Here is a 27,814-nt window from a genome sequence, read left to right as displayed (position 1 = left end):
GCAAGACAACCTGGAGGAGAGGATGACAGGCAAGACACCCCGCCTGCCCATGACAGGGGCAAGGCGACAGGCAGGGCGTCCTGCCTGCACCCTGGAGCGCAGGACGATGGGCAGGACACCCTGCCCGCAGCCCGGACGGGCAGAGCAGCCCTGCCCGCCCCTTGGAGAGGTCGGGTGGAGCGGACGGGAGGGCTGTGCTGTGCCGCCGTGCCCGCACCGGGAACCGGGCAGCCCTGCCCGCACCTGCCCGTGCCGGGTCACACCGGGCCGGGGGGCGCTGCCCGGTCCCGCCGTCCCGGGGCGCTGCCCCCGCCCGCTCTCCCGCCCGGTCCCGGCCCCGTCGGCGGAGCCACGCGAGATCCGCGGGGCGCGGGGCCGGCGCGGGCCGGCGGCGGCGGGGCGGGCCGGGCGGGGCGGGGAGCGCGCATGAGCCGCGGCGGCGGCGGCGGGCGAGCGGGAGCGCGGCAGCGGAGCGCGGCGCCGCCGCGGGTGTGGGCGCGCCGGGGAGCCCCGCACGGCGGCCCGCAGCCGGGGGCGGCGGGCGGCACCGCCTGGCCGGCCGGGGGGCGCCCGGCCCTGCGCGCCCCGCACCGCGGCCCGCCGCCGCCGAGGTAAGCACCGAGCTGCGGCCCGGCCCCGCCGGCACCCCCGGCCCCGCCGCGGCGGGGACCCCCCGCGTCCCGCGCCGCCCGCCGCCGCGTCGCCATTTTGCCGCTCGCTCTTCCCCTCCCGGCGGTGCGGCCGGGCCGGGCCCTCCCCACCGGCTCTCGCTGGGCCCCGGCCCGCGGGGCTGAGCCCCGGCCGTCTCCCGGGGATGGGGCGGCCGGGCCCGGGGACGCGACAGGCCGCGGGGCGGCCCGGCTGGGTGACAGACGGCGGGGCGGCCCCTGCTCAGGCCCCGGGAGGTGACAGGCCCGGGGCGGCCCTGCCCGCACGGCGATGGGCGGGTGGCAGCAAGGGTGACAGTGAGGTGGGCAAATGAGAGGACAGGGACAGCGGGATGGCACAGCCGGGCCCGGGGAGCTGACAGCAGGACCAGGCAGGGCAGAGCTGTCCGTGCGGGTTCACCCCCAGCGATGCCCAGGGCAGGGGGACACCCCGGTCCCCACCTCAGCACTACGAGGTCTCCTTGTCTGCCAGGCGTGTGCGTGCGCTTTTCCCCTTTGCTTTTGTGTCAGGGGATGAGTGAGAGAGGAGGGACTGGAAAACAGGCTTCGAACAAAAACTTTACACCATCAAAAAGCCTCGAACACCATCAAACAGCCTTGCCCGTGCCCAGAGCCACTTGGCCAGAGCACGGCGGCCTCACACTGTGGGGTGAGTTGTTCCCCTCAGGAGAACCTCAGCAGAGCGGCCCCCAGCACTGGGTGTCCCCTGGCAGGGCTACTCGGGACACCCCCAGAGCTGCCCAGTCACCGGCTGTGCACAGGGATGCAGGGGCTTGCAGGGCTTCACCCACCATGTGGTTCCCTCTGGGGAAGCCTCCATCAAGGGCGATTCCTCTCCTTCCTGAGGAAGCGTTTCCCGCCGCTTCCTCTTCTTTATGCCCGGGAAGTTTCTCCCAGCTTGCTTGCCTTTTTGGTGTTTCTGGTACTTCATTGAGAAGTGGAGTGGATCGACAGCTGACTGGGCCGGTGGGCACATGGCACGGTGCATCTGTAGCAATGGCACCGGGGCAGGTGTCACAGCAGGAGAATTTGTGGTCAGGACCCACGAGTGACTTTTCCCTTTGTAGCCATAAGGACATTGTGGGGCTGAGGAGGTCACAATTGTCCCTTGCTGTGTACGTGCTCCTGCAGACCCCGTCCAAGGTCACGAACAGGCACTTAAGCATGGAATTATTACTTCTTTTCCAGTTTTCACCCAATTTCCAAGCTGTGCCCAGCCCACAGAGCCCTACGGCTCTGCAGGAGGGGTCTGTCGCGGAGGGAAGGAGCCTGTCAGGGCAGTGAGGGGCTAGGACATCGCTGTCCCTTGTCACACCTGGCTCAGGAGCAGTGCCTTTGGCATGGGGGATTCCCAGGCTTCTCTCCCCCTTCCCGCAGCCGTGGACTTCCTCCTCACCCCCACTCCTGGCTTCAGCAGCTCAGCCTTTGCTCATCCCATGCTGGCTCCAGCACTGACACAGGCTCTTTTTTCTTTTTTGGAGCTGGAGGCTTTGAAAATGCTGCTGTGAATGTCTAAGAAGTTACCTAAAAAGAGCCGGAGGCTTCATCGGCAAAGATGCTGCCAGTGCCAAGCATCCTGCACCACATCCTTGCCCTGCTCACTGGCAGGACCTGCCGATATCTTCTCCCATTGCCAGTTGCAAAAGGGTTCTCACCGAAAACATAACAAAAGTGTGGAAGGGTGCAGGCTGTTGCCCGGTTTCAGCCTGTGTTGCTCAAAAACAAGTGAAAAGTTTGGACACTACAAAAAAATACAATGGGCTGATTTCTGCTCTTTGGCTCTGGGGTTCCCTGGGGTTATGTCAGTGGCCAGGGAGCAGAGTTTGGCTCTCACTAAGTGGTTTATGGGATTTTTAGTTTTCATTTAGCCAAAAAAAGGGGAAAAAAAAATTCAAAGAAGTATTTGGTGTGGAAAAACAAAGGATGTTCAAAACCTGCTAAGCTGGCCAGAAAGGATCTCTTTGAGGGGACAAACTTGATCCGATTAACCTTTGTGTGGGTGCAAACAACCACAGATGCATTGCCAGCCGAACGTGTGCTGGAAGCTCTTGACAGGTCTTCTTGGAGCATCTGGGCTGCACAATGCCCCTTTCTATGTGGAGAGTCCCTGGGGACACCTTGGAAAGGGCTGTTGGACCCTCATGAGCCACATGCTGGTGGCACAGCCAGCGATACGGGCACATGGGCGATGCTCCTGCGGCCTCCTCTGTCCCTCTGGGCATGGGGACAGGCAGGATGAGTCTGGATGCTCAGGGCATCCACTGTTGAGTTAAACTGTGCCATATGTGATCTCGTGGAAGGAACTGGGAGCAACAAGTCAAATTTGTGTTTTAAAAAACACCTGTGTGGGGGAGAGAAGTGTTGAGCAAAGGTGAAGAAGGCACCAGTTGGCGCATCCCTTGGTCACGCTGCCGGTGTCCGGTTGAGCATCATCGTGTCATGACCAAGGTCTCGAGGCCATGGTGGTCCAGGCGATCCCCCCCAGGGGGTTGATGCTCTTGTTGGGAGGTTTCAGGACTCCTTTCCCCGGCATCTCCTGACGCAGCTCTTGTCTTGGGATGTGTCTTTGCTGTCCAGATGGGAGGAAGGTCCTTGAACCCAGGCTGGGAAGAGCCCAATGTGTCCTGGCACCACCAAATGAGGGGTGTCGTGCTCCCCACTTCTGTGGGGAGCGAGACTGGCCCTTCCATGATAATTCCCAATGTTCATTATTTATAGAGAAGCCAAATTGAATTATTAATACGGAAAATTCAGATAACATTAACAATTCTCAGTTTATAACAGTTTCCCATTAATAAGGAAAATTGGAAATTTATCACTACATCTGTTCATTAAAACTCACTTTTTTTTCCCTTTTGGTGTCCTAAAGCCGAGAAATAAACGAAGAGGAAAAGCCATTTATTCGCTACTTCTCTGGGCGAAGTCAACCCATAATTTTTAATAAAATCTTTGCTGTTATATATGGAGGGGAAACCAGCCTATAACGAAAGCGGCTTTTCAGCCATGTCTATGGCGTTGCTTGACTGTAGAACAAGTACTCAGGAACACGTCCTATTTCTTCTCTTTGTGGGAAGCTGCATGATAGTTTTCTGATTTCCCCCTCTCCCCAGCAGCTCTCCTTGCTTTCAGCATGTGTTTCTCCTGGCTCCGAGGAGAGAATTGTAACACCTCCCCTGCTTCTTTCAGAGATGGCGGATCCCTATACCTGTAAAGGTGGAAGGAAAACTGCCGGCTCCAATAAACCCGCTGCCAGCAAAGAAAGCAGGACAGAGACGAGGATAAACCCGCCCACAGAGCTGCCCAAGCTAGGTAAGGAATGGGATTTTTCTTTCCGTGGAGGTGGATGGGGTGGAAGGGACAAGCTCAGGGGTTGGGGGACAGCTGCCAAAACATGGGGGTGCAAGTGCATCTGGTCTTGGTGAGCCTTGGCTCCGCGTTTCGGGCCCAAAAAGCCCCAGAACCTTGAAGCTACAGAGAGCCAGTGCCTGGGAGCGGGAGGGGACGGATGGAGACGATCTCTGATCTCTCCCTTCCGAGAGGCGTGCGTCTGGCTTAACGAGATGGGTGTCTCACCGCCTATTTATCGTGTTGGTAGCTAAGTGGTACATCAAAGGCTGGAAAGGTTTAAATGAGTTCAGACCATCTGCTGCTTCCCGTGTCGCTGCCCCCGGGATGGAGCCTTGTGAGTGTACAAGCCCCAGGGGACCCGCTTGCTAAGGGCTGTCACACTGATGGATAGCTGATTTCTCTATCCGGGAACCTCCAGACATGAGGAGATTTTTCTCCTGTCTGTTTATGCTGGGCAGGTCGCCCTTGCGAGCACCGACAGCCTTTCACTGAGAGCCCTGGGTGCTGCAGGGTGCCCCAGAGATGTGCCTCAGAGCAGGCACCCAAAATCAGCGGCTTGGCAGGGAAACCCCTATGCCCCAAGTGCTTCCCAAATGTTGCTCTTCCCTTGAGGCAGCTGAAGCCATAATTGCTAACAGAGGGGGAAAGTTATTGCTGAGGGGAATGAACTCCAGCTGTCCACAGTGTGGACGTACCTGAGTTCGGGAGAGCGCTTTTCCCTGCGCCACATCTTATCGGCACCTTTAAAAGTAGACAAGCCCTTTTTTGCAGCCCTTCCTTTTGGTTTAGGTGGACTGAAAGTGATGGAGTGAAGGGCACTCTGTGATGAAGATATTTTGTTGCTCTCCCTGGGAAAGTGTTGGAGGTAGAAACATCTGCCAGGGTTTGCTTCGTTGGGGTGAATTAGGCTTGGTGTGGATTGGGGAGACAGGGACTGCTCGTGGAGTGGCTTTGCTGGCCTCCCTCCAGTGCAGCAGCCTGGTTGGCACAGGGAGCATCCTTCCCAAGTCTGGTCTTGGTCCAGAGAAGCCTCGTGTCCATCGCAACCCATCCCTGTTTGTAAAGAGCTCACTGTGCAAAGGGGCTGAGGGCTTTCTGTGCTCGACAGCCTGCCCAAGGCCCAGTGTCCTGACCTAGACGCAGATTTCTTTGGCTAAGTAGTGTAGTTGTTGAAGGATTTCTTCCAACCCGAACAGAAGGATGGTTTTCCAAAGCAAGCCCAGCTGTGCTGCAACTGCTTGGTGTAAATGAAAGGAGAGGGGCTGGCAAACTTCAGGAGAAGCAGCTGTCGCTGGTGCGGGCATCTGTGGGTTGAATTGCAGGGAGTTGGCTTTGCCTTCCAAAGGGGATTCTTCTCCTCACGCAGAGCCAGGGAGCCGGCCGGGCAGCAGCGTTGCCGGCACGGCAGCTCCTCTGGCACGGCTGGCTGGACAATGGGTGACATGAGCTGTGTCTGTTTGCAGGACATGCAACCAGTGACAAAACTGAAGGCAGGAAGAAAGGAAGACCCAAGGCTGAGAACCAGGCGCTGAAAGACATCCCTGTAAGACCCCACGTCCTCTCATCCTGGTGCTGTCCCTGCCTTGCTCCCTCTGATGTGCCCTCTGCATATTGCTGCATCGTGCACTCCAGCCAGCCCTGCTCCAGGGTTAAACCTGCCTTCCTCGTGGTTTAATCATCAGAGCAACCTTGTCTTGGACTCAGTGAGATATTGGCCCTGAATCCCCTCCGTGCCAGCACCCAAAAGCCTGGTGGGGAACCATACTCACCTTCCAGCCTCCCCTTCTCAGGGCTGTTGCCAGATGAGCTGGGTTCTCTCGCAGCCACATCAGGTTTGGCTAATGATCCGGCAGCCCCAGCGAGGGGGTGATTTATTCCCCGAGAGTTGTGCGGTTTAATTCCAACACAGTAGCGTGGACGACACACAGAGCAGTTTGTCATGAGAGCGTCGATGGGGGCGATTTACTGACTAGATGAAATGTGGGGTGGTTAAATCACTTGGGTGACTTCTGGCCTGATTTATTCCCCACCCTGACCAGGAGCGTACATGTGCTCTGGGAGGCATGGCAAGGTAAATTCTCAGGAGGAATCATTAGCCTGTAGAGCCTGAAGCGTCTGTTCCAGCAGCTCTTGCTGGAGCGAGCACCACTGCACTCAAACACAGCCCTGGGGTCCACTTTGCAGCTATGCGGTGGGATGGGGTGGACAGGAATGATCAGAGGTCTCATGTGGCCCCCCTGGTCCCTTCGGGATACATCGGCGCACACCTGGGCATGTGATGCTCTTTGCTCAGCTTTGTCTCTTGTCTCTTCTGTTCCCAGCTGCCCCTGATGAACCAGTGGAAGGATGAATTCAAAGCCCACTCCAGGGTGAAATGTCCCAATTCAGGTTGCTGGCTGGAGTTCCCCAGCATTTATGGCTTGAAATACCACTATCAGCGCTGCCAAGGGGTAAGCAGACCAGGGTCAACCTCCTCTCAAGTCTTAAGCACCAGAAAAAACTCGAGATTAGAATGGGGAGGGTACAGGTGGGCCAGGGACATTTTATGAAGGGCTTATGAGAGGGACTGGGGTTCCTCCAGCTCAATGTGAGCTCTGGCCTGGGAGGATCATGGACCATTGGTAACTGTTTGGAGGGGCAGAAGGGTATTAGACACGATTTGTGTTTATGCCCTTGTCAGAAGCCGCTTGTGCCTTTTGTGGTCTAACACCCATGCCCACTTGTCTCTCCCTGCTCCTCTCAGGGTGCAATTTCAGAGAAGCTGACCTATTCGTGTTCGTACTGTGAAGCTGCCTTCACCTCCAAAACCCAGCTAGAAAAGCATCGGCTCTGGAATCACTTGGACCGGCCAGTGCCAACCAGCAAAGCAGAAAACAAAGTGCCGAAGGCCATTGGGAAGAGCAGCGGCAAGAAAAGGTACCAGGCTGTGGCTGGGCCACGGGGTGGCTGTGTAGGGACGGCTGGGAAAAGGGGAACATGCCTGCCCCCATTCCCAGGATCCGGGCTGGTGAGGGGAAAGAGGTGTCAGGACGTTTGTCTAACAACCCCTCATTAAACAAGCCCTCTGTGCTTTGCCCTAGAGCTGCTGAGAGTTCAGCTTGCCCCACCATCCATCCCAAACAGGCAAAGATGGAAAAAACCATGGCCCGGGACCATGCCGAGAATGGCGAGTGCCTGACGGAGAGCCGGGAGAGCAAAGAGTTCCAGATCGCAGCGGCTGAGGCGATGGCAGCCGCCACCCCAACGGCCAAGTCCTCGAGCGGCAAGGACACGGCACAGCAAGGGGGCAGCCAGGCCTCGCTGCAGGAGGAGGACCCCGAGAGGATGAAGCACAGTAAGATTAGAGCCCAGGGCTACGCTGGTTCGGGAGCATGGAGAGGGGCGTCCCACGGGAAGGGTAGGGGCTCTGCTCCAGCCAACACTTCTGCAAGTGTCTCTTGGAATATATCCAAGCCTTGTTTCAACATCCTGATAATTTGTCCACCGTGTACTTGCAGCAGTGAGTTCCACTGAGAGTTAAAAACTCCGGATTAAACACTTATTTCTTTAGGACCTATAGGGTTGAAAATGGATGGAATTCCAGGCAGCGTAGCAACCTGCAATGTCAGCCCATCTGTCCTCACTGAGTGTGGCAGTTTAAACCAGGGTGGTTCTGACAGACCCATTTTTGTGCAGTTTTGGGGCAGGGTTGGGAGGCTCACTCTGTGTGTCACCCCCAGGGGGCCGGCAGACAGGGCCGTGGTTGTCCCCATCACGGCATGGCTTTGCACTGCTTGCAGCTCCACAGGGAGCCAGCACCAGCCACCTGGGCTGGGGAAACCTCGCAACTTTTGGGGCTAGACAGAGCCACAACTTCTACCCATTGAATTAACCCTGGATACCATTATTTCTCCTGGGTTTTTTTGAGTGGGAAGCAGTGTCCTGTTACTGTACGGTGGGGTGGCTGCTTCATGCATCAGCTCTTGTATTTCACAGTGGTAAAGGCCTCCTTGGGATGATCCCCCTTGCCCTGGGATTGCTGAAGCCCCTTGACAGTACAGTTATTTGACCAAATCTCTCTCTCTGTTTCTCTCTTTTGAGTCAGGAAGGAAACAGAAAACTCCTAAGAAGTTTACAGGGGAGCAGCCATCCATATCAGGGACATTTGGACTGAAAGGTAATATGGGGCTGACGCTGATCAGCTGTAGGGTTGTAGCTTCTCCCTGGGATGTTTCAGGGAAGCCCCATCCCCAAAAGCTCTCCCCGTAGTGGAGATAGATGCCTCAAAGCCTGGGAATGTCACTTAGGAGGAGCTGGTGCCTTTGAGCATAGGAGTGTTTTAAAGGGAATGAAAGGCAGCAGGAGAGCTGGCACCAATACAACCCTGTCTGTTCTGCTCAGAAGCCTGTTGCTGGGAAATGAGGGAAGAAAAGAAAGGACTCAGGAATGTCCAGCCTGTACCACAAGAGTAACGAGGCGCTGACACAAGCGAGACATGAGAAACGTCTCGTCATCATCCCACCGTGCTGGGATGTCACAGTATTTCCAATTGCGTTGAGAAGGATTTCTGCTGCGTAGAAAGGCCAGGTGACGCACCCATCCCTCAGACTGGTCGCCCACATTTAGCAAAATGAATTCCAGGGGGAAGAGATGTGTTACTGGGATGTTTTCTGAGAGGAAGCTCAGGAGTTGGCTGCTTCAGGCTGACAAAGCAAGAGCGAGCAGGCCTGTGGTTGTGCTCCATAAATACACTTGGAAAGGAGGGAGGAGACCTGGGGCATCCCTGGCACAAGAGCTGGATTCGGACTGGCTATGAAATGTGTTAAGTCAGAGAAATAAAAAGCAGGTTTCCAGGCACTGCAGGAGGCAGCACCTTCCGGTACAAGAGGGACTCAGGGGAGAGGCATTAATGGCTTTGAAGAAATTAAACACTTACTGAAGAGCAGGCTGGATGTGTTCTCTGCGGTTGCTTGTCCCCTGGCTCCTGGGAGGCTGGAGGTTGTTTCCCTTCCCCACAGAGGCACTGCCATAGGCTGAAATGTCTGCTGGGGGTTCCTCCAGAACAAGCTGGTCCCCTCGGAACAGCAGGAACATCACTTTTATATCCTGAATTTGCTGTTCCAATTCCCCCTTTTAGTTTCATGCAGAATGTCCTTTTGCCTCCCCCCCAGCTTGTCTTCCCCGTAATCTGCCTTACTGGAAGCATCCAACCCTGCTTTGTCATGGTGTTTCTGTAGTTCATAAGCTGTCTGGGCTGGGGGAAGAGATTTTGTGTGTAAAACACCACAAGCTGTTATGTTATTGCTTGTCATAATTATGGACCTGGTCCTACACATAAAACCTTGGCAAGACCTACAGCCAACTCAGTGTCCCTGGGTTACAGCTAGAGATTTTTTTAGCTGATAAATGCAAGTTGGTCTGATGGTATTAAAGTATTGAATAAAAGTCCCCTGTCTCTCCAGGTCTCGTCAAAGCAGAGGACAAGGCAAAAGCCCATCGAGCTAAGAAGCTGGAGGCAAACACCAACACGGAGGAGCTGAAAAAGAAACCTCTGGGAGCTGGTGTGAAGAAGGAAACGGTTGTGCATCTGCCAGCAGGTGAGGCTGGTACAGGTAGAGTGCAGGTAGAATGCAGGCAACAGCTCTGGGTGCAGCTCAGCTGCTCACCAGCTCAGTCTTGGGCTCTGCTCCAAGCTGGCACAGTCCCCACCTTCACTCGCGGTCCCCGCCTTCACACCGTGTCCCCACCTTTGCCCACAGCTCGTGATCCGCTCACCCCTCTGAGCTCAGGGTGAGTTTTCTAGCAGATTTGCAAGCAGAAACAGCATAAAATCCGAGCACACAGCTCCTGCCCTTCCAAGGTGGTAGCCCAGATGTGGGAATGGCCACTGCTCCTATGACATTGGTGCAGGCACAAATGACATCCCAAAAGCATTTCTCTATCCTCCCTTCCCTGCCAGGACAGGCTACTGTGAGTGTTGGCAGTTGATAGCTAAATCCTGGTTCCACTTGGCTTCACTGTGACCACAATTTGGGTCAGCGGCTGGGATGATGGCATTTTTCTAACATTGTCTCCATGAATGACACTGGTGCGTAACTCTGGGCATGATTATGTCCTCCCCAAGCTGCCGAGGTGCAGCCTACGCCCTAGCGCAGGGTGCTGGGAGCTGTGACAGCAGGAGGAATGCAGGATGTGCAAGATAAACACAGCTGCAATGCCCTGCACTGATTGCAAATTCAAATAAATGACTCTCTGATCTCACAGCCAGGCAAAAGCATCCAAATAAACAAGACTTGATGGGTTTTATTCAGACCGGTCTTCCCTTGCTGGAAGCCCAGTGCTGTTCTGCTGAGAACATGGTGTGAGCTCTGGACCTGAGAGCAGGTTTTGACCCCACATTATCTCTTATTTTGGGTGTTATTTTAAAGCGGTCACAGCCATTCAAACAAACAGATGCTTGGGAGCCAGAACGCCCATTACTGCTTCTGTCTCTGCTGGGAAGAGGAGTGCCAGGAAAGCTTTCCAGGCACACGTCTGGATGGAGCCGAGACGCTCACCTTTGTTTCGCTCCCGCTAATTGTTTTGTTTGGCAGGGGGAAGTTATCGCATGCAGGGCAAGATGAGGTGGCTGAGGGCATCATCATGTTTTAACTCCCAGTGTGCAGGATCCAGCAGGGTTGGAAAGATGAACCTTTTCCCCATGAAATGCCAGCAGGTCGGATAACTCCGCATGAAGTGGCCCAGTGACCTGGTTTGCTCAAGCAGCAGCAGGAGCTGTGAGGCAGGCAGAGCTGCAAGTGCTGCATCGTTTGTTTTTTTTTTTTAACATCAGGACTCTTCCCTACTTCAGTGCTTTTCAACATAGCAAATCAAGGAGTACGACAGGGCCATTCTCTGCCGAGCAGCTCGTGCAAGCTGTGGTCTCTACACCAAGGTGTAACGCCTCTCTCCTCTCCCTTGCCAGCAAACCCTGAGGACCAGTGGCAGCGGGAGATCAGTGAGAAGGGAGAAGTCTCCTGCCCAACCTGCAGCGTTATCAGCAGGAAAACTGTTGTGGGGCTCAAAAAGCATATGGACGTCTGCCAGAAGGTACAGGCTTGTCTTATTCAGTCATGTATATTGGATTTTGGTGCCTAGTACCCCACAATTCTGAATCCCTTTGTGGTCTGGGCCACTTCCCCCAGTGTCTCCAGCAGTCTTGGGTATTTCTAGTAGCTAAACAAATAGTTTTAAAGCTGAAAAGATCGTCGGGGTCATCTCTAATTTGGGCTGCTCCGGAGTCCTGGCTGTGGGGTTTCACTGTGTGCCATACTTTGCATCAGGCCACATAAATTGTGGTTAATGAGAGCACGTCTCGGAGAGACACAGAGCTTGGATGTGCTTGGGCAGGCTGGCGAGATGCAGGAGTTCAGTAATGTGCAGTGAAAAATTGTCTCTCTGCCACACTGCCATCCATCAGAGCATGGGATTACGTCGCCATCCGTCACCTGGCACGGTGCAGAGCTGTCACCACAGAAAGCCAACACGGCATCAGTGCCTCCTGCTTTGGAAATATGTGGCTTGGCTTTAATTCCACATTAATTTTCCGTAAATGCCTCCTTAGCTTTTGCCTCGCTGTTTATAGAGTGGTGGGAAGCTACTCTCCCTTTCAAACCCCATTCTACATCAATGCCTGGCAGAATCCTGCCATCCTCCTGGCTCAGCGGATCTCGGCCATTGCTACTCATCTCCTGTGCTCTGGACCATCTCCCAGGCCATGCCATCTCCATGTGGGCTGCACGACCTGCTGAGCGGGACTCTGCCAGCTCCGGGCCTGTCTTTCCTACTAGAAACAGACTGGTGGATGTTCATCAGAGGAATCGGGACTCCGTTCTTGTCACCCTTCTCGCGTGAGGCACAGTCCTTGCTTTGCAGCATCCTTGACAGAGCAGCCTGTGACCAGAGGGGACAGTCCCCAAGCTCTGGGAGTGTGAGCGCAGGTCCAGCTCTCAGCAGTTCATTGTGAAACTCTTGTGAAACCAGGGAAATTGGTTTCTCTGTTCCTTGCTTGTCCCTGGGCAGTCTACTGTGTTTCATTCGGTTTGGGAAAGGAAATAAGGGATGGGGATGGGTGCGACACACCTGAGGCACAAGGAGGTGAGGGCGGGTGTATCTTCCCAGCCTCCCAGGTTAGAGCTTTTTGGAATATGGATATGGCATGTTCTTCAGTGTTAACTGGAGGAGGAAACCCCAAATTGGCATCTGATGGGTCAAGGAGCCTTTAACATCCACCGTGTTAGGATCAAGCACTTGGGTCTGGAACAAGATCAACTAATGGGAGCACAGGTACCAGTGACTCACTCCCAGCTGGCTGCAGTGAATTTATTCCTCGTTTCTCCAGAGCTCCAAGATGAAGAGGGATTTGCAGCTCCATCTTCATTCCCTCTTCAGCTTCTAGTCGAGATTTGATGGAAGGGAAAGTGGTGAAGGTGGAGCAGGAATGGCCACAGCCATCCAGGCACCGATTCCCTGTTGAGACACCCTGTCTCGTGGTGCCCAGAGAGTTCACCTCAGTCAATAAGTTGTGGTATCTGCCCTAGCAAAAGTCATGGTCTGTTTACACACATTGCAAGTTCCCTTGTGTGCATTTAATGCATCTCTCCAGTTGCTCAGGAGGCCAAGCTGTGTCAAACAGCAGAGCAACGTGAGGCGGGAAGTATTCTGCTGTGATTGTGTCCAGTAGTGTCTTAATGTCAAACAGCCCAGGCACCCAGAAAGCATCTTGTACACCAGCATCTGTTGTAGTTAATAGGGCTGCAGAGCACAGTCCGCTAACAGATTGGTAGATCAAAGCTGCTTCTCCTTTCTAACCCTTTAACAGGAAGACTAAGACGCGGGGTCCAGATGTTTCCAGCCAGTGGGGCTTTAAATCTATATCCAAATTGGAATATTATCCAAAAGTAGAGGCATGTGGGTTCGATAACAATATCCAGGACAACAGAGAGAAAGCTCGGAGCTGCAGGCCGGGGTGGGGATGGGGACAGGGACGCTGCAGTGCCTGCTGCGTCCCACCACTGGGTCCTGGAGCAGCAGCAGCCCCTGGAAAAATAAATGGTGAACCGTGGCCTCCGTGGTGATTTCCCTCTAATTCCCTCAGCTGCAGGACGCCTTGAAGTGTCAACACTGCAAAAAGCAGTTCAAGTCCAAAGCTGGGCTGAATTACCACACCATGGCTGAACACGTCAGCAAGGTAAGAGAGCTGCGCTGCTCTTGTCCCACGCCTGCTTTCTCAATGCAGAAGACGAAGCAATCGTTTTCTTTGTAAAGGAGGGATTCACAACACTGTCTTTGCAGCATCTCACATGCTGCTCAGTCAGGCGTAGCCTTCCGCCTTCCCTGCCCTGCAAAGCTGTTCCTTCCCGGGCAGCTGGACAGGCTCACGTTGATCATCAGGAGTAGAGGACTGGAAAAATAAAACAAGATTTCAAGTGCTAGAACAAAGGAAGATTTAGTGAAGTGGATTTTGAGTGGCAAAGCTCTGCCTCCAAAACTGTGCTCACAAATCCAGGACTGAGGGGTTCTGCCTTGCATGAATCTCAAAATCCTGTCTCTATCTCTCCACCATGCATGTGAGGAGTAGCCGCAAAATTTATCATGAGGAAAATCTGGCAGGCACCAATTTAGATGCTATTCTTAAAAATCCAGTCCCACACATGTCCAAGATACCAGGGCATAACTACATTTCTACATGTCGCATGCTTACCAGTGGTGACTTGTTCTATACCTGTTCATTAATCTCCTGCTCTTCAGTCTGGCTGGTGAATCCTTCGTCCAGGAGCTGCTCCTGGCTTTCCCGGCTGGGCCTTTGGGTGCAAACACGGGAAAGGCACGAGCAGATCTGACACATAACAGCGAAGGCATTGGCATATGGGAAAGCGGTGGGAAATACAGCTCTCCTAAAGAGAGGTTCCCCTCAGCAAAGGGCAGAGCTTCACCAGCCGCTGCTGGCACAGAGGACATGAGTAAATGGTTGACTCTGGTCGCTTCTGTTACTTCCTTGTTTCAAGCCTGTTCCTGTGGAAGCCACTGGACTTGGTGAACAGGAGGAGCGGGAAAGGCTGAGGAAAGTGCTAAAGCAGATGGGAAAACTGAAATGCCCCAATGAGGTACGAGAACAATTCCTGTTCCTCGTTCTGTGGGAAGGTAGAAGGAGCGAGTCCCAATGCAGAGAGGGACATGTGCTCTCCGGGCATCCCACAGCATATTCTCGACCTTTCCGCTCTAACTCAGCCATCCCAGTCCCCGTCCCCATCCCCGTGACCCCGTGTGCCCAGTGATGGGCCATCCCGCAGGAGGGGGGACACAGGACGGGGCACGGCCAGCGCTGTCCTGAGCACAGTGCAAAACTAAACTAAACGGCACCAAAAAATGGCCGTGAGCCAGTGGCAGACAAGTCATGAACGGGTATCAGGGGTGTGTGGCAGAGGTTTGTCCCCATGGATGCTTTGCTCTCCATGCAAGCAGTGCCTCCCCACCACTGTCCCCTCCTGCTGCCCACTGTGTGTCTGTCCGGGGGGGTCTGTCCATGTCAGGGTGGGTAGTGCTGGGGACAGGGGCTGCTTCCCCCATCTCTCCATGGCCCTGTTGCGCCTGTGCATGGTTCTTCAGGGGAGCGATCACCCGACAGTCCCCATCACTCAGAGGGGACGGGTTAGCGGAGGGGGCTCCTCAGGACGTGCTGCTCCCCGGAGCGATGTCACCCAACCATTTCAACGTGGGCACACCAAACCACAGTCCTCACTCACCCTCCCCTTCCCTCCATCTCTGCAGGGCTGCGTGGCCAACTTCTCCAGCCTGATGGGCTACCAGTACCACCAGAAGCGCTGCGGGAAGCAGCTTCCCGAGGCCGACAAGCCCATCTTCAGCTGTCCACACTGCGGCAAGAAGTACAAATCCAAGGCCGGCCACGACTACCACGTGCGGTCAGAACACGTGGCCCCGGTGAGCCCCTCGGCCACCCCTGCAGCCCCAGGAGCAGGGACGGCCCCCCCCGGCGGTGACTGCAGAGCTGCGGAGCCGGTGGGCAGGACAGAGCCGAGCAAGGCAGGTGCAGACATCAGACCGATGTTATTTACTCCCTCTCATCACGCTTGTGTTGTACGGTGTGGTGCTGGGGGTGGGATGGGCTGCAGCCCCCTCTGGAAAATGCGGAGCTGCATTTGTGAGGTCGGCAGTGTTCCCCCCGCTAGTGCCTGTGGGTCTGTGCTCCAGCCCGCCCTGCATCTGTGCTCTGCAGGGAAAAATACATTGCTCAGGCTGCTTGCCAGTGCTGGGGTGGCAGGATCCATCCCTGGGGAGCATCCTTTTCTGTTCGTTGAACCATACTGACAGTGCATCTGACGCTAATCACTCCATAACTCTAAAAAGCAGAGGCGTTTATACGTGGGGGAGCACAGAAGAATGCAATCAGTGTAATTCACGGCTCTCTGCAGGGCTGGGGGAGCCAGGGGTGCTCCCTTGTTCCCCTACTTGGGGACACAAAGCAGATGTGCAAACACAGAACCCAAACCCCAGCATCCCTGTCCTGGGATGGAGAGCTCAAGTCTCCCCCCTCATCAGCCTTTCTAACTGTCTCACTTGCAGCCTCCGGAGGAGCCAGAGGTGAAGCCGGAGCCTGGCCCTGTAGAAGATTTTGAAAGGACCCCGAGCGGCCGCATCCGTCGGACGTCGGCCCAAGTGGCCGTTTTCCACCTTCAGGAGATAGCGGAGGACGAACTAGCCAAGGACTGGACCAAGCGGAGGATGAAGGACGACCTGGTGCCTGAAACGAAGCGGGTGAGAAGCTTTTATTTCTCTTTTTTTTCTTTTGGTTGCAAAATTTTTATTTCCCCAGTGTGTGGTAGTGGTGGTTTCCAGATGACTTCAGCTGCAGTGCGTTTATAACGTAAAAAAAGTCAAGCCCAAAGTAGCTGTTTCATTTCAAATACCGTGGGAGGAGAGGTGTGGTGCTCTCTTCTCCCTGCTCCCGCCTCAGCTCTTGCATTCCTCTGTTCTCCTTGAATTGCTCCCCTTACTCGTGACTTTGGGTGTTTTCTGTTTGATTTGAGGGAGCAGCCAGGGCTCCCAGGTGTGAACAAGGGACCCACATCCAACCTGATGTACAAAAGCAGCGTAAAGGTCTCAGCCGCTGGCATAGCTGATCCATGAAATACTGTTTGTAGTGGTGTTGGAGACATTTCTTGTGTTCACAGTCTAATTGTTTAAGTTTAATTGAGCCCTATAGTGGTGCTAAGAAACCGAGAGAATTGCTGCGAGCTTGGCAGGAACATGTATGCATTGGAGATGAGCAGGCGGGAGTTGGACCAGCTCCCACGTGGCAAAACAAGGCTCTTGGTCTGAAGGACGGGGACCTCGGGCTGCTGTCCCTGGCTGTGCAGGCTGTATGTCACAGGGGGATTTTTTTGGAGGAGGAGGAGGTCAGTGCAGTAGGCGAATGGAGCTGTAGCTGCGGGTGCATCTTGCGACGACTGTCACGTTCCCTTGACAACACTCTCAAATATAGTCTGCTTAGTCTATGATGTTTTTTCTTGATGAGCGGTGCTGGTGGGAGGCAGGTTCTGTCCTGGGAGGCTGCTGGGAGCTGCTGACTCTGCTCGCCTTGCGTCACTCAGGACTGGTCAGTGTTGACAAGTTGCTTCAGTTCAGGGTGTGGAAAAACCTCCAGACTGCAAGTACCCAGTTTGAACACGTTACAGCCCCAAAAAAGCCCTTTCCTCAGACCTGGCTGCATCTGCGCTCCAGGACGGGTCCGGGTCCGGTCCCAGGCAGCACGGGAGGCTTGGAGGAATGCGCAGTGTCCCCATGTCCCCATGTGTGGTGGCCGTCCCTCTGAGGGACCTGACAACCTGGAGCAGCAGAAGGATGAACGCCAGAGAACCATGACTGGGGCAGTGGGACTGGTGATTCCCAGAAGAGCGGCAGAGAGGTGAGGTGCTGGCGACAAATCGCGGCTGCTCCTGCAGCGGCTCAGCAAGAACTGGGGATTCCCGGTGTCCCACAAGGACAGACACTTCCCAGCTCCCATCTGTGACCAGTGACAGCTGGGTGCACCCAGACCTGCTGCAACACAGGACCCACTTGTCCCCAAGCTCTCCAGTTGCCCACCACAGCCCCACCACTCAACGTGGACTTCAAGGGAGGTGATGAAGAAATCCATTCCTCCTCTCAATCACTTCCCCACAAGCAGCTCCTCAGCAAGCCCATAGGACACAGGGCTGCATGGCCCCGCACAGCCCTCTCCTGCCCTCAGGACCACGTGGCAACCGGTCCCAGCCAGAGAGGGACGTTGGGGTCAGATCTCGTTGGTGGCCCGCGGTGGGATGCATTTGCCTTTCCCCGGGAGGATGGATTCCTTCGCACCAAAGCAATGGCATTAGAATAAACGATTGCTGCGCGATTCTAGGCCTTCATTCTGCGCTTAACCAAATCCAGCATTTCTAAATATACACTGGAGTCTTATTTTCTCGCTCCGATCTTTATTTGCCTCTGGATAAGCTGAAACAGATGGGGTGTTTCACAACGGCCGCTTGCTGGGGATGTCAGATGGGGAAGGGCACAGCCCTGCTGCTTTTCTGGGAAAAATCCCCTTTCCAGAAGCTCTCTGAAGATGATGCTGATCCTCTGACATTCCTCTGGCCATCACCAGCCTGTGAGCAGGAGCGAGAAGCCTGCAGGTTCCCAGCTTGGCAGTGGGCTCTAGGGTTGGGGGGATGATGCCCTTAGCCCTTTTGGAGTCTAGGCTGAGGAAAACAGCCTCCTTGAGCAGAAGGAGAGGTGTGTAAGAGGTGAGAGGAGAGAAAACACCATGGAAATCCCACAGTTTCGTGGTGCAATGCTTTCCCTGTAGAGCTTGAGGTGATGGAGCTTGTTCCAAGGTGCTGCTGGAGGTCGTGGTGGGCTCCTGCATCCCAGGCGGTCCCTGTGCTGTGCAGGGAGGGGGGAAGAGCACTTTTGTGGGGTGTGGGAGCTCACCCCTCACTCCCCACAGCTCGGGGTTGGAGTGTTACAGCCCCACTGAGGCTGAACATCCCCTCAGAGCCTGGGGGTCCAGAGCCGAGGGCTGCACTAGGCAGGGCATAAAGGGGAAAAAAAAACCCCATCCTGGAGCCAGGATAAATTCCAAAGCAGAAGAGCCTGGCTTGGTTTGTCCCCACAAAACAATGGCCCTGTGATCCTTGCAGGAGCCGCACTGAGCCCTGCGAACTCGTGTCACCAGTGGGCGAATTGGGATCCCAGCTCCTGCTGCACACCTGGCGGGACTTGCTCCATCGTCCCTCCTTGCGTTGCCGGGCAGTGCCCTGGCCCCGCTGCCCACGGCCGCTGGCTGTGTTTGGGCTTCACCTCCCGGCCGGCGTCAGCCGTGGTTCCATTGGGGCGATGACGGAGCAGCGCTGGGGACCTCAGTGGGGCTTCCAGGGGAGCTCGTTGGCTGGGGCCGAGGCAGCACGCATGGTTCCGATTTACCGCGATATATTTTGGGGAAGGGGAGAGCTGTCTAGGGAGCGGAGAGGACTGAAATATGAAAGTTAATTAAATAAAACTGCCAGTCAAAGAAAACAAGCCTTCCCATCCCACCATCCTTCGACTGTTCAGAAGAGATGGGCTGCGGCCAAAACCCAGTTGTAGTCGTTTAATGATCTGGCCATAAAGATTTTCACTTACAGGCTGTTTGAGGAAAATAAATGGAAAAAAATAAAATAAAATATTCCATGCCTGGGGCTGTCTCTTAATAGAGACATAAAGATGACTTTGACATTCCCAGAACCACAGCACCCTGGGCAGACATGGGGTTTGTGTGTTATTGTGCAGGGATGAAGGGATGTTTCCCTGGAGTGGGAAGCCGGAGCAGCAGAGTCCCCATCTCTGAACATCCCCCCCTTCTCCTCCCCGGGGACACGCCAAGGGAGATGTTGTTGCTTGGGCTGCATGCAGTTACCATTAATGTTCGCTCATGCATGAGGTTGATTGGTTTTTAATTAAGGAGGCCGTTTGGCATCCCTGGCACTCAGTATCAATGAGAAAAAGGGACTCCTGTGTTCTCCCCCGGAGGTGGCACTGCCTTCCCCGGGCTGGATGCACCATCCCAGCGCTTCAAAGGGCTCCGCTGGCATCTCCGCCGTCCGCCAAGCACAACAAATAGCTGCACACTGGGGCTCAGGGGATTTTCCACATCCGTCCGTACCAGCGCTGGCAGCGCCGTTTCGCAAGGCCCTTTGCCCCTCGTGCGGAACCCGAGCTCCCGTCTCCTCCAGCCATGGGGGCCACAGGGGCTTGTGGATCTCTTAAATTTGGGTGGAAATGAACCATTGCTGTCTGAGCCCTCAGTGGGAGCTCCTCTTTGCAGGGGGGGGTTGTGGGAGCCGGACAAAGGCAAATCCATGGCTTTGTCAGCATGTTCAGGAAAAGTCACAGCTGGAAAAGAAACCCAGCCAGCTGCCTCCTCGCTGTGTCGGAACCACCAGCTCCGGGTTCTGGGGACATGTTTCGAAATCAGGACTTCGTTTTGCACCTCTCTGCATTCTCCCTGGCCAGCACAGATGCATCGATGCTCGGGGGTGCCCACGGAAAGCAGCACATGTTGGGGTACCTGTGCCTGTACTGTGCCCTAAGGGCAGATCTGGGGCTTGGGACCCAAAGAGCATCCACAGGTCCCAGCAGAGCTCACTGTGTCGGGCTGGTGGTTGTGCCAAGGTGGTCATGGGCAGAGCAGCCGCTTGTGCCCTGCAGGGGGTGACAGGCAGGGACAGGTAGGGCCGGGGGGGGACAGAGACGCTGCAGCCGCTTTTGCTTGTGCTGAACATGCAAAAATAGAGTTGAGCAGACCGAGCCGCTATGCTAAACCTCAAAGTCGCTAATAAAGTGGTAATTAAAAGCACTTGGAAGGAGCAGCCCTGCCAGGAGGAGAGGCAGAGACACAAGAGCCTTTCATTGTTCAGCGGGTTGTGCCCGCTCGCAGTGGACAGCAGCCACGGAGCCTCTTGGCATCCGTCCCCTCTGCCCAACATCCTGGGTCTTATGTTCTTCTGGTTATGAAACGTGGCAGAAGGGCCATGGTGACGTGATGCACTGAAAATGCCGGGTCCAGGCCTCACCGTGCCATGAGGCACAATCCCCTCTCCTGATTGCCAGTGCGTCCTGCTGTCACCTCCTGGTGACACAGCAGCAGGAACAGCCACCTCCCCACTGTGCCATGCCCGGGGGAGGTGGCATCTCCAGGAGAAGCCTCCCAACTAGTTTTCAGCTCCGATTCACTTCTCCGGGGTGTAGGGGACAAGACCTGCCAAGACCCCAACTGGTGTGTGCCGCTCTGCTAATCGTCTCCTATTGTTTGCAGCTCAATTACACCCGACCAGGGCTTCCAAAGCTCAATCCGAGGCTGCTGGAAAACTGGAAGAACGAAGTGAAGGAGAAGGGCCACATCAACTGTCCCAACAACGTAAGCATTGTCTCTGTTTTTCTCCGGGACTCCTGGTCTCAGTCTGCAGGAGGAGAGGGGAGTTTTTGGGTCAGAAATCCCTCCAAACCAGGTTCTTGTTGTGCCCAGGACGAAGCCAGCAGTGCTGTTCAGACCCTCGTTTCACCTCCTCTCCCTGGGGTTGCTGCCATGCCTGTTTAAAGCATGTCCCACCTTTGGGACCCTCCTGCTGTGCTCAAGCCACGAGGCTTGGGGACCAGGCCCCCTTCTTCCCAGATGCCCTCGGGCTGACAGTTCAGCGTTGCCCACTTCGGGCTCAGGAGCTGCTTTTGGGAAGCTCCTGAGATCCAGACACAGCAAAGGCTGCACACCCTGTGCTCCAGAACCTTTTTATGCAGAGAATCTGCTTTTCCCAGTGTAAAGCCGAGTCTGGTTTTAAGCCGTTCTTTTTAAAGCCCTGGGACAGGCAGAGACCTTGGGGATGTGGTGTGTGCGCTTCATCTCGCTGTAAAATGCAGCCTTGGCCCGAGCTGGCGGGAGGTGAGCTCCACCCTCGAGCTGGGCCCTTGATTTATGGTCTGAGACAAAGCCTTGCTGATGGGAGTCTTGAGCGGGGCTGTTAGCCCGAGGCCAGGGCAGACTCACTGGCTAATTAATGTCATACACAGGCACTTTGAAAAGACGTTGCTCAGAAACTGGCCATGCCGCTGCCTGGGTGATTTCTCTTCTCTGTTAAGCATCTGCTGTGGCTCCAAGAACTCCTGTAGCCCAGCGGGACCTCCCGACTCCTCATAAATGTACATTTTCCACCAAGACATTGAGGGGAGACGTTTTTCAGCCCATTGCAGAGGGAGGTGGCCACATGACTCCCATTAGCGCTAATAGGAAACGTGTGACCGGAGCCATCGGCGGCTCGCAGAACATTAACCTCATGCTGCTTTGCCGGGACCGGTGGCCTTGCTGACACAACGGGCTCCTGGCCCCAGCATGGACGAAGAGGAGGGGGGATTGTGGCAAACCCCGCTTTGTTTCTTCCCGCAGTGCTGTGAAGCCATTTACTCCAGTGTCTCGGGGTTGAAAGCTCACCTGGCCAACTGCAACAAGGTAGGTCCCTCCTTTTACAACCTTCAGCTCCGAGGTGGGGTTGGGTTTTGGTTTTCTCTCCTCCCTGGATTGTTGGGAAGCGACAGGCCAAGGGACAACAGTATGGGTTAAAGGATCATGACACTGGCAGGAATGACAGAGCCATCAAGCTGTCACCACTCAGCCCGTTGTCACACCATCGCAGTCTGGCCGCTCTCCTTCAGCACCGTTCTCTTGGGCAGGACCAAACTCACAGCCGTGGGCAGCCGAAGGCAGAGGGATCGAGCTGGGCAGATGTGACATTGGGTATTTAGCGACCGCCCCAGCCTTGGAGGAAAGGTTGTGCACGCCAAGGGCCCAGACCTCACACACCATGTGCCTTGGGAATGGGGACAGAGGTACAGCAGGAGCGAGTCCTCCTGCCCCGCGTCCTCCCATCTTGGCCTCCCCGTCCTCCAGCAGCCCCGACCCAGCTTGGCCTCTGCATGTTTATGAGCCCTTGGCTACCGAGCGTGGCCAGTGCCTCACACACAGCCACTAGGAGCCAGGAGCCGGGCGTTGGAGGCTGAACGTTCCCCCAGGCAGATGGGGATGCGGAACCTTCCTCCATCGATCTGGACAGCCCAGAAGCTTCCTCAGCCAGAGGGATGCTGGTGGCAGCTCCTGGAGCCAGAGCTGTGGCTGGAGGAGGTGGCCGGTCCGTGCAGAGACCCGTGACCTCTCAGCAGAGCAGCGCTGCCGGCTGCAGCGAGCCCCGGTGGCCTTCGGCTGCCACAGGGGAGGGATCGGGAGCTCAGCGTAGGTCCCTCAGTTGGAACCGAGTAAGAGCTGGGAAAGCTTTATACCCTGAAACATTTCCAGCTGCAGCTTCCATTGAATGGAGCTTCCAGGAGGCAGCTCCAATACATACCCCGTGGTTATTAAAAACACAAACTCCCGCGCTCCTCCAACATGAGCTGGAACATCAACCCCTAATGAGATCATTTAGAAAATGTGCTGCAGAGATCCGGCAGAAGAAGCTGGATTTATGCAGGATAAAAGGGCAAACACAAGAGACGAGGGCAGTTCCTTCGCTAGCCTGCAGCACCGTCTCACAGAGAAAATGGAGCCGTTTTCTGGCTGGTGTTGTGCACAGAAAACAGCTGGGGGTTTGCACAAGTGTTTTCTTTAACTGTAGAGCTGCACGCTCAGGTCCAGCGAGTCCGGCGTAGTATTGGGGTCAGTAACGGGGGAATTTGCTGCTTCACATACCCCCCACACTGCCAACAGCAGGACTCTCACTCATAGAGAGGGTTTGATTTTGCAATGGATACATGTGTCACCAAACAGGCCGTAAATCACACAGCCCCTCCAGAGCTGGCCTGTGATATCTGCTGTAAAATCCTGCAGAACTGATGGAAATACATCAAGCTTTACTGAGAACAGAGGATGCTCCCAGGCAGCCCCCCATCCTCAGCGGGGATTGATGCACCAAGATGGTTTTTGCATGGGGATTTCTGAAGCCACATCCTGCCTGTCCCCACAGCGAGCGACCTGTCTAATGACTTACGGCACGGAGCCAGCTATGGAGAAATTCCCAGGGAGCAGATCTATCGCCTGGAGGGGGCCCATCCATAAACCCTTCGTCAATAGAGAGCACGTTATCTCCCGTGGGCTGTGAACTGCGGCAGAGCCGGGACATCAGTCATCCCCACAAGGCCGCTGGTGACAGAAATCCAGCAGTCGCTGCGTCTCTTTGACAGCGTGAAAGGAAAATTAGGTGAATCTGTTGGACATAAATTAGCTGTCGGTTCAGTCCCAGGAGGTCACAGATCTGCTGACAGTGAGGAAATGGGCAATTGGCCCCATCAGCCTCCCACACCCCCAGGGACACACACGGTGTCGGTGGTAATGAAACAGCCAGTGTTGGGGACACATAGGCAGCAAAGCCTGTCACTTGCTGCCCTCTCAGCTCATGGGACCCTTTGATGCTTCAGCGGCACAGGTCAAAATTCAGAGCAAAAGATGTGGTTGTGAGCTCCTGGCCTGGGACCAAGGGCTGGCAGAGCTCTGGAGGTTTAGAAATGAGCATTCATTTTTGGTTACTTCAAGCATCAACCTCCCTTCACAGGGGGGGAGCATTTTTGGCTCTGCTGGGGGCTGCAGGAGGATGCTCTTGTCTTGCAGGGGGACCACTCGGTGGGCAAGTACCGCTGCCTCCTGTGCCAGAAGGAGTTCAGCTCTGAAAGTGGCGTCAAGTACCACATCATCAAGGCTCACTCAGAGGTAAGGACACGGCTGGGGCTGGTCCAGGCTGGTTGCTGCTCCAATGTGCCTGTCCTGGGGCTGTGACGAGCGGCTGAGGGACTAGGGGGTTCAGCCTGGAGAACAGGAGCTGAGGGGAGACCTTCTGATCTCTGAACTGCCTGAAGGGAGCTTGGAGCTGGGGGTGGTCCGGCTCTGCTCCCCAGGAACAAGCAACAGGATGAGAGGAAACAGCCTCAAGTTGCGCTGGGGGAGGTTGAGGTTGGATCTTGGGAACAATTTCTTCCTGGAAAGGGCTGTTGGGCATTGGAACAGGCTGCCCAGGGCAGTGGGGGAGTCACCATCCCTGGAGGGGTTGAACAGACACAGAGATGAGGTTCTCAGGGACATGGGGTAGTGCCAGGGGTGGGGGAATGGTTGGAGTCCATGATCTTAAAGGTCGTTTTCAACTAAAACGATTCTGTGATTCTATGGTACATTTATCTGCAGAGAGCAGAGCACAGAGTTCCCAGCAGCATCAGCAATGCTGTGACACTCTGGGAGGGACCTCCCTGTCCCTCTTTGGGTCCCCAGCACCCCAGGCAGTGGCAGCTGCTCAGTTTGACCAGTTCGTCCTTGGGAAGGTGATGCTGATGGGGCATGGGGCGGTCCAGGCTCGGGCATGGGTGGTGTGTGTTGGTGTTGCTGCCCAGCCCCAGGATGGTCACTAAACCCCATGTCACCCCGTGGACACAGAACTGGTTCCGAACCTCCGCAGAGGCCAGCCGGAAAAAGAAAAGCAGGGAACAGCTTTCTTCCAGCAAAGAGGAGAAAAAGAAAAGCACAAACGGGAAGAAAAGAGGGAGGAAACCCAAGGAGAGATCTCCAGAAGTGTCCCTGAAGGGCAGAGAGAGCGTGGCTGCAAAGACTAATCACAAGAAAACGCTTGAGCACTGGGAAAGCTCCCAAGGCAGCCCCGATGGGGAGGAGCGTGTCCCCAAACCCCCGAGCCAGCGGAAAGGGGGAGTCAGCAAGATGCCCGAGAAATGAGCAGCTCAGAGACTTGTCTCCGAGGATTCGTTTACAGCCCAGGGTAACAGGGTGGGGGTCTCTCCCAGTTTTCTGTCCCCACCCCGTCCCATCTCTCCCCCTCCACCCTCCATTCACCCCCTTTTTACAAAAAAAAAAAAAAAAAGGAAAAAAAAGAGACAGAAAATACCAATTAATTAACCACTTTAAACAAGTCATGGACCTTGTTTCACACTGGAAAACAAACAGGATCGAGCAAGCTGGGCCATTCTCCACCCCCTGCCCATGTACATACCCCTGCCCATGCCCCCCAACCCGTGACTCCCCTTGTCCCTCCCTGCGCCAAACTGGGGACGCTTGAGCAAAAGAAAAGTGCAATAGCAGTGGGACCCCCTCTGATGGGGCCTCCCTGCCCCCCGGCAGCACCTGGTGGGTCCGGCACCCGCGTCCCTGCGCCCGGGGAGACGGTTCCAAAGATGTTGGAGGGGGACAGCAGAGAGGGTCTGGTTGTGTTTTCCCTGCAGTCTTGGGCTGAGAGGGGCAGTATTTTGGCTCTGTGGTGGTTGTGGCCGTGGTTTGTCTGGCAGTGCGAGGGATGAGCAAGGAACGGGGCTGGGGGGTGGCTGCGAGAGGGGGGTGGGAGCTGGGAGCACTCCTGGAAGTCAATGGGAGAGGTGGGGCGGGTCAGGCTGGACGTTTAACCGAAAGTTGTGGGAACGCCGGGAGCACCAGGAGCGTTGCGGTGAGACTGCGGGGTGATGGGGGAGCTGTGCCCTGCTGCTAGGGTTGGCTTTGCAAACATAGCTGGATGCGATGGCAGCACCGTGGTGGCAGCGCCATGGTGGCATCCTCATGATGGCATCACAATGATGGCAGCGCCGTGGTGGCATCATCATGGTGGTGTTGCAGCGGTGGCAGCGCCGGGGTCAGGGTGAGCAGGCAGCCGTGGCGCTGGCAGAAAGGGCGATTCAGGGTCCCCATCGTGCTCCATCCCAAAGGTGCCAGTTGTCCAGGAAAGACAAATGGCATTTTGGTCCCCCGGCTGCGGGAGAGGACAGCGGGGCAGCATCAAGTGACAATCACAGTCCTGCTTTTGGGCACGTTGCACCCGCTTTGTCCCTCCAGGCTGGGACCCAGCCAGGTGCACCCAAGGCCCCGGCCATCGTCCTGGGGATGGGACCCCCCGCTGTCCCAGCCCTTCCTTGTTCCCCTTCCCCGGTTTCTCTCTGTGTCTGTACTAAATCCATCCTCACACCTCGCTCCGGCCGGAGGGAACCATCCCCGGACCGCGACGCGTCTGTCCCCAGACAAAAACCAGGCTACCTCGATCCTTGGGAAACAGGCACATTTTCTCTCAGTAACAGAAAAACATAATTTGATTTATTTTTCCCCTGTGCAGAGCTGGGAAGGTGGCGTCGGGGGGAGGAGAAGTTTCTGCTTTTACTTTAATCGATTAAAACCTCAGCCCTCAGTTTCCTTCACTGCTTTTCACCCACCAGAGGCTCAGTATTGTTTCCCTGCTCTGAGGAGCCGCTCACTGATAATTAACATCATTGCCCATGGGCGGATCGTTACGGTGCAGGGGGTATGGCCATGGCTGAAGCCGGGGCAGCTCCTCGGGGGAGCCAATGTCGTGGCCACCACCTGCGTCACCCGTGAGCAGGACACGTGTCTGTGGGCAAGGGAACCTGAGTGCTGCAGTTAATGAGAAAGCTTAATTAGCCACTGCAGCTCAGCCTGTTTGCTGCTTGCGCTTCATCTGATCTTTGTTTTGATGGCGTTGGGGGTACTGGTGCTGCCTCCCCATCAGGAGCTGTGGGACCCGCACTCCCCGAGCTGTCTCGGTCTTTGTCATGATGGGGACATGGAGACACTGTTGGGGGTCAGGAAGGGGGAGCAGGCAACCTGGCGCAGGGTTTGGCACTGAAATCTCTGTGAAGGGGTGGAGAGAGCCGCTGGATCCCAAAATCTCACCCCACAGCAGGGGAAAGGTCTCAGCAAAGCTCCCGGCCCGGGGAGGGGGGACCCGGGTGGCCCTGGCTGCTGGTTTGGATGTTAATTGGCTTCTCATTGATTAAATTAACAGGCGGCTCTGTGTGGGGGTGAGCACCGGTGCAGGAGCTTGGCCAGGAGCTGCTTGCGGGGGGGGGAGACCTGGGGAAGGGCAGTTTTGAGGGGTCTGGGTTGAACCCCGTCCTGCTGCCTCGGTAGCGAATGTCCCCAAATGAGCGAGGGGCTGGGGCAGGGACAGCTGTGGTGGCCTCGCGAGGGTGACACCGTCCCAGAGGGGACTCTGAGGACAGTCTGGGGTCTCGGGGCAGGCGAGGGGCTCAGGGCGGTGGGGATGGCAGTCCCAGTGCTGGGATTGTCCCTGTCACTCCCACCGCTGGAAGAGCTTGTGATGGCAGCGCCTCAGCGTCCTGTCCCCTTCTGTCCCCTCAGCCCCGGGGTTTGGAGACACTCGGGTCCGGCAGCGCGGGCAGGAACTCCTCACGGTGACCGCGGTGTGCTGGCGAGGTTGGCTGTGCTGTGCTGGCTGTCACCGTCATGGTCACCGTCACTGTCACCAGTGGAGCAGCCCCACCCCAGAGCATCACCCGCGAACGTTGGGAGCATTTTGTTCTTTTCTTTCTCTCCTGGTGCCACCCGTCCCACGGCATATCTGAATGTTTCTCGTCAATGCCAGTTATTAGTGCATAAGTGTATTTTGGGGAAAAAAAGAAAACGGAAAAAAAATTTAAAAAAAAGAATTTTCAATTTATCACTTGTAACCATATATATAAATATATAAATATATATATTAAAAAGTGTTTATTTGCAAAAAATAAAATTGTTTTAACAGTAAACTATCTTATAATAAACTCCCGATTTGTGACGATCTGTTCTTTTTGTTAATCATTGACAAATCCTCAGTTGGAGAGTCCTGTAACAGCAGCTCTGAACAGCCGAGCGCCGCGGAGGGGTAACTCGATGTACTGTATGTATTGAAAACAGCTGTATCGAATAAATGTTTATTGATTTTTTATTATTA

General features: G+C 55.4%; 1 protein-coding gene across 1 annotated transcript; it reads left to right on the top strand.

Moving 5' to 3' along the window:
• Window positions 1–459: 459 nt before the first annotated feature.
• ZNF512B (zinc finger protein 512B) lies at window positions 460–27,814 on the top strand. The gene is made up of 17 exons (XM_065849671.2): window positions 460–611; window positions 3,855–3,977; window positions 5,480–5,559; window positions 6,338–6,466; window positions 6,760–6,932; window positions 7,097–7,350; window positions 8,101–8,172; window positions 9,458–9,592; window positions 10,960–11,084; window positions 13,132–13,224; window positions 14,042–14,140; window positions 14,805–15,077; window positions 15,618–15,809; window positions 20,368–20,469; window positions 21,490–21,552; window positions 23,698–23,796; window positions 24,511–27,814. The coding sequence occupies exons 2-17, from the start codon at window positions 3,857–3,859 to the stop codon at window positions 24,802–24,804; spliced, it is 2,304 nt and encodes a 767-aa protein (XP_065705743.1). The 5' UTR covers window positions 460–611; window positions 3,855–3,856; the 3' UTR covers window positions 24,805–27,814.

The sequence above is a fragment of the Patagioenas fasciata genome, chromosome 16 (assembly GCF_037038585.1).
Source record: "Patagioenas fasciata isolate bPatFas1 chromosome 16, bPatFas1.hap1, whole genome shotgun sequence".
Lineage (NCBI taxonomy): Eukaryota > Metazoa > Chordata > Aves > Columbiformes > Columbidae > Patagioenas > Patagioenas fasciata.
Note: the sequence above shows the minus strand (reverse complement) of the source record. Positions and strands in the feature narration are given on the sequence as shown.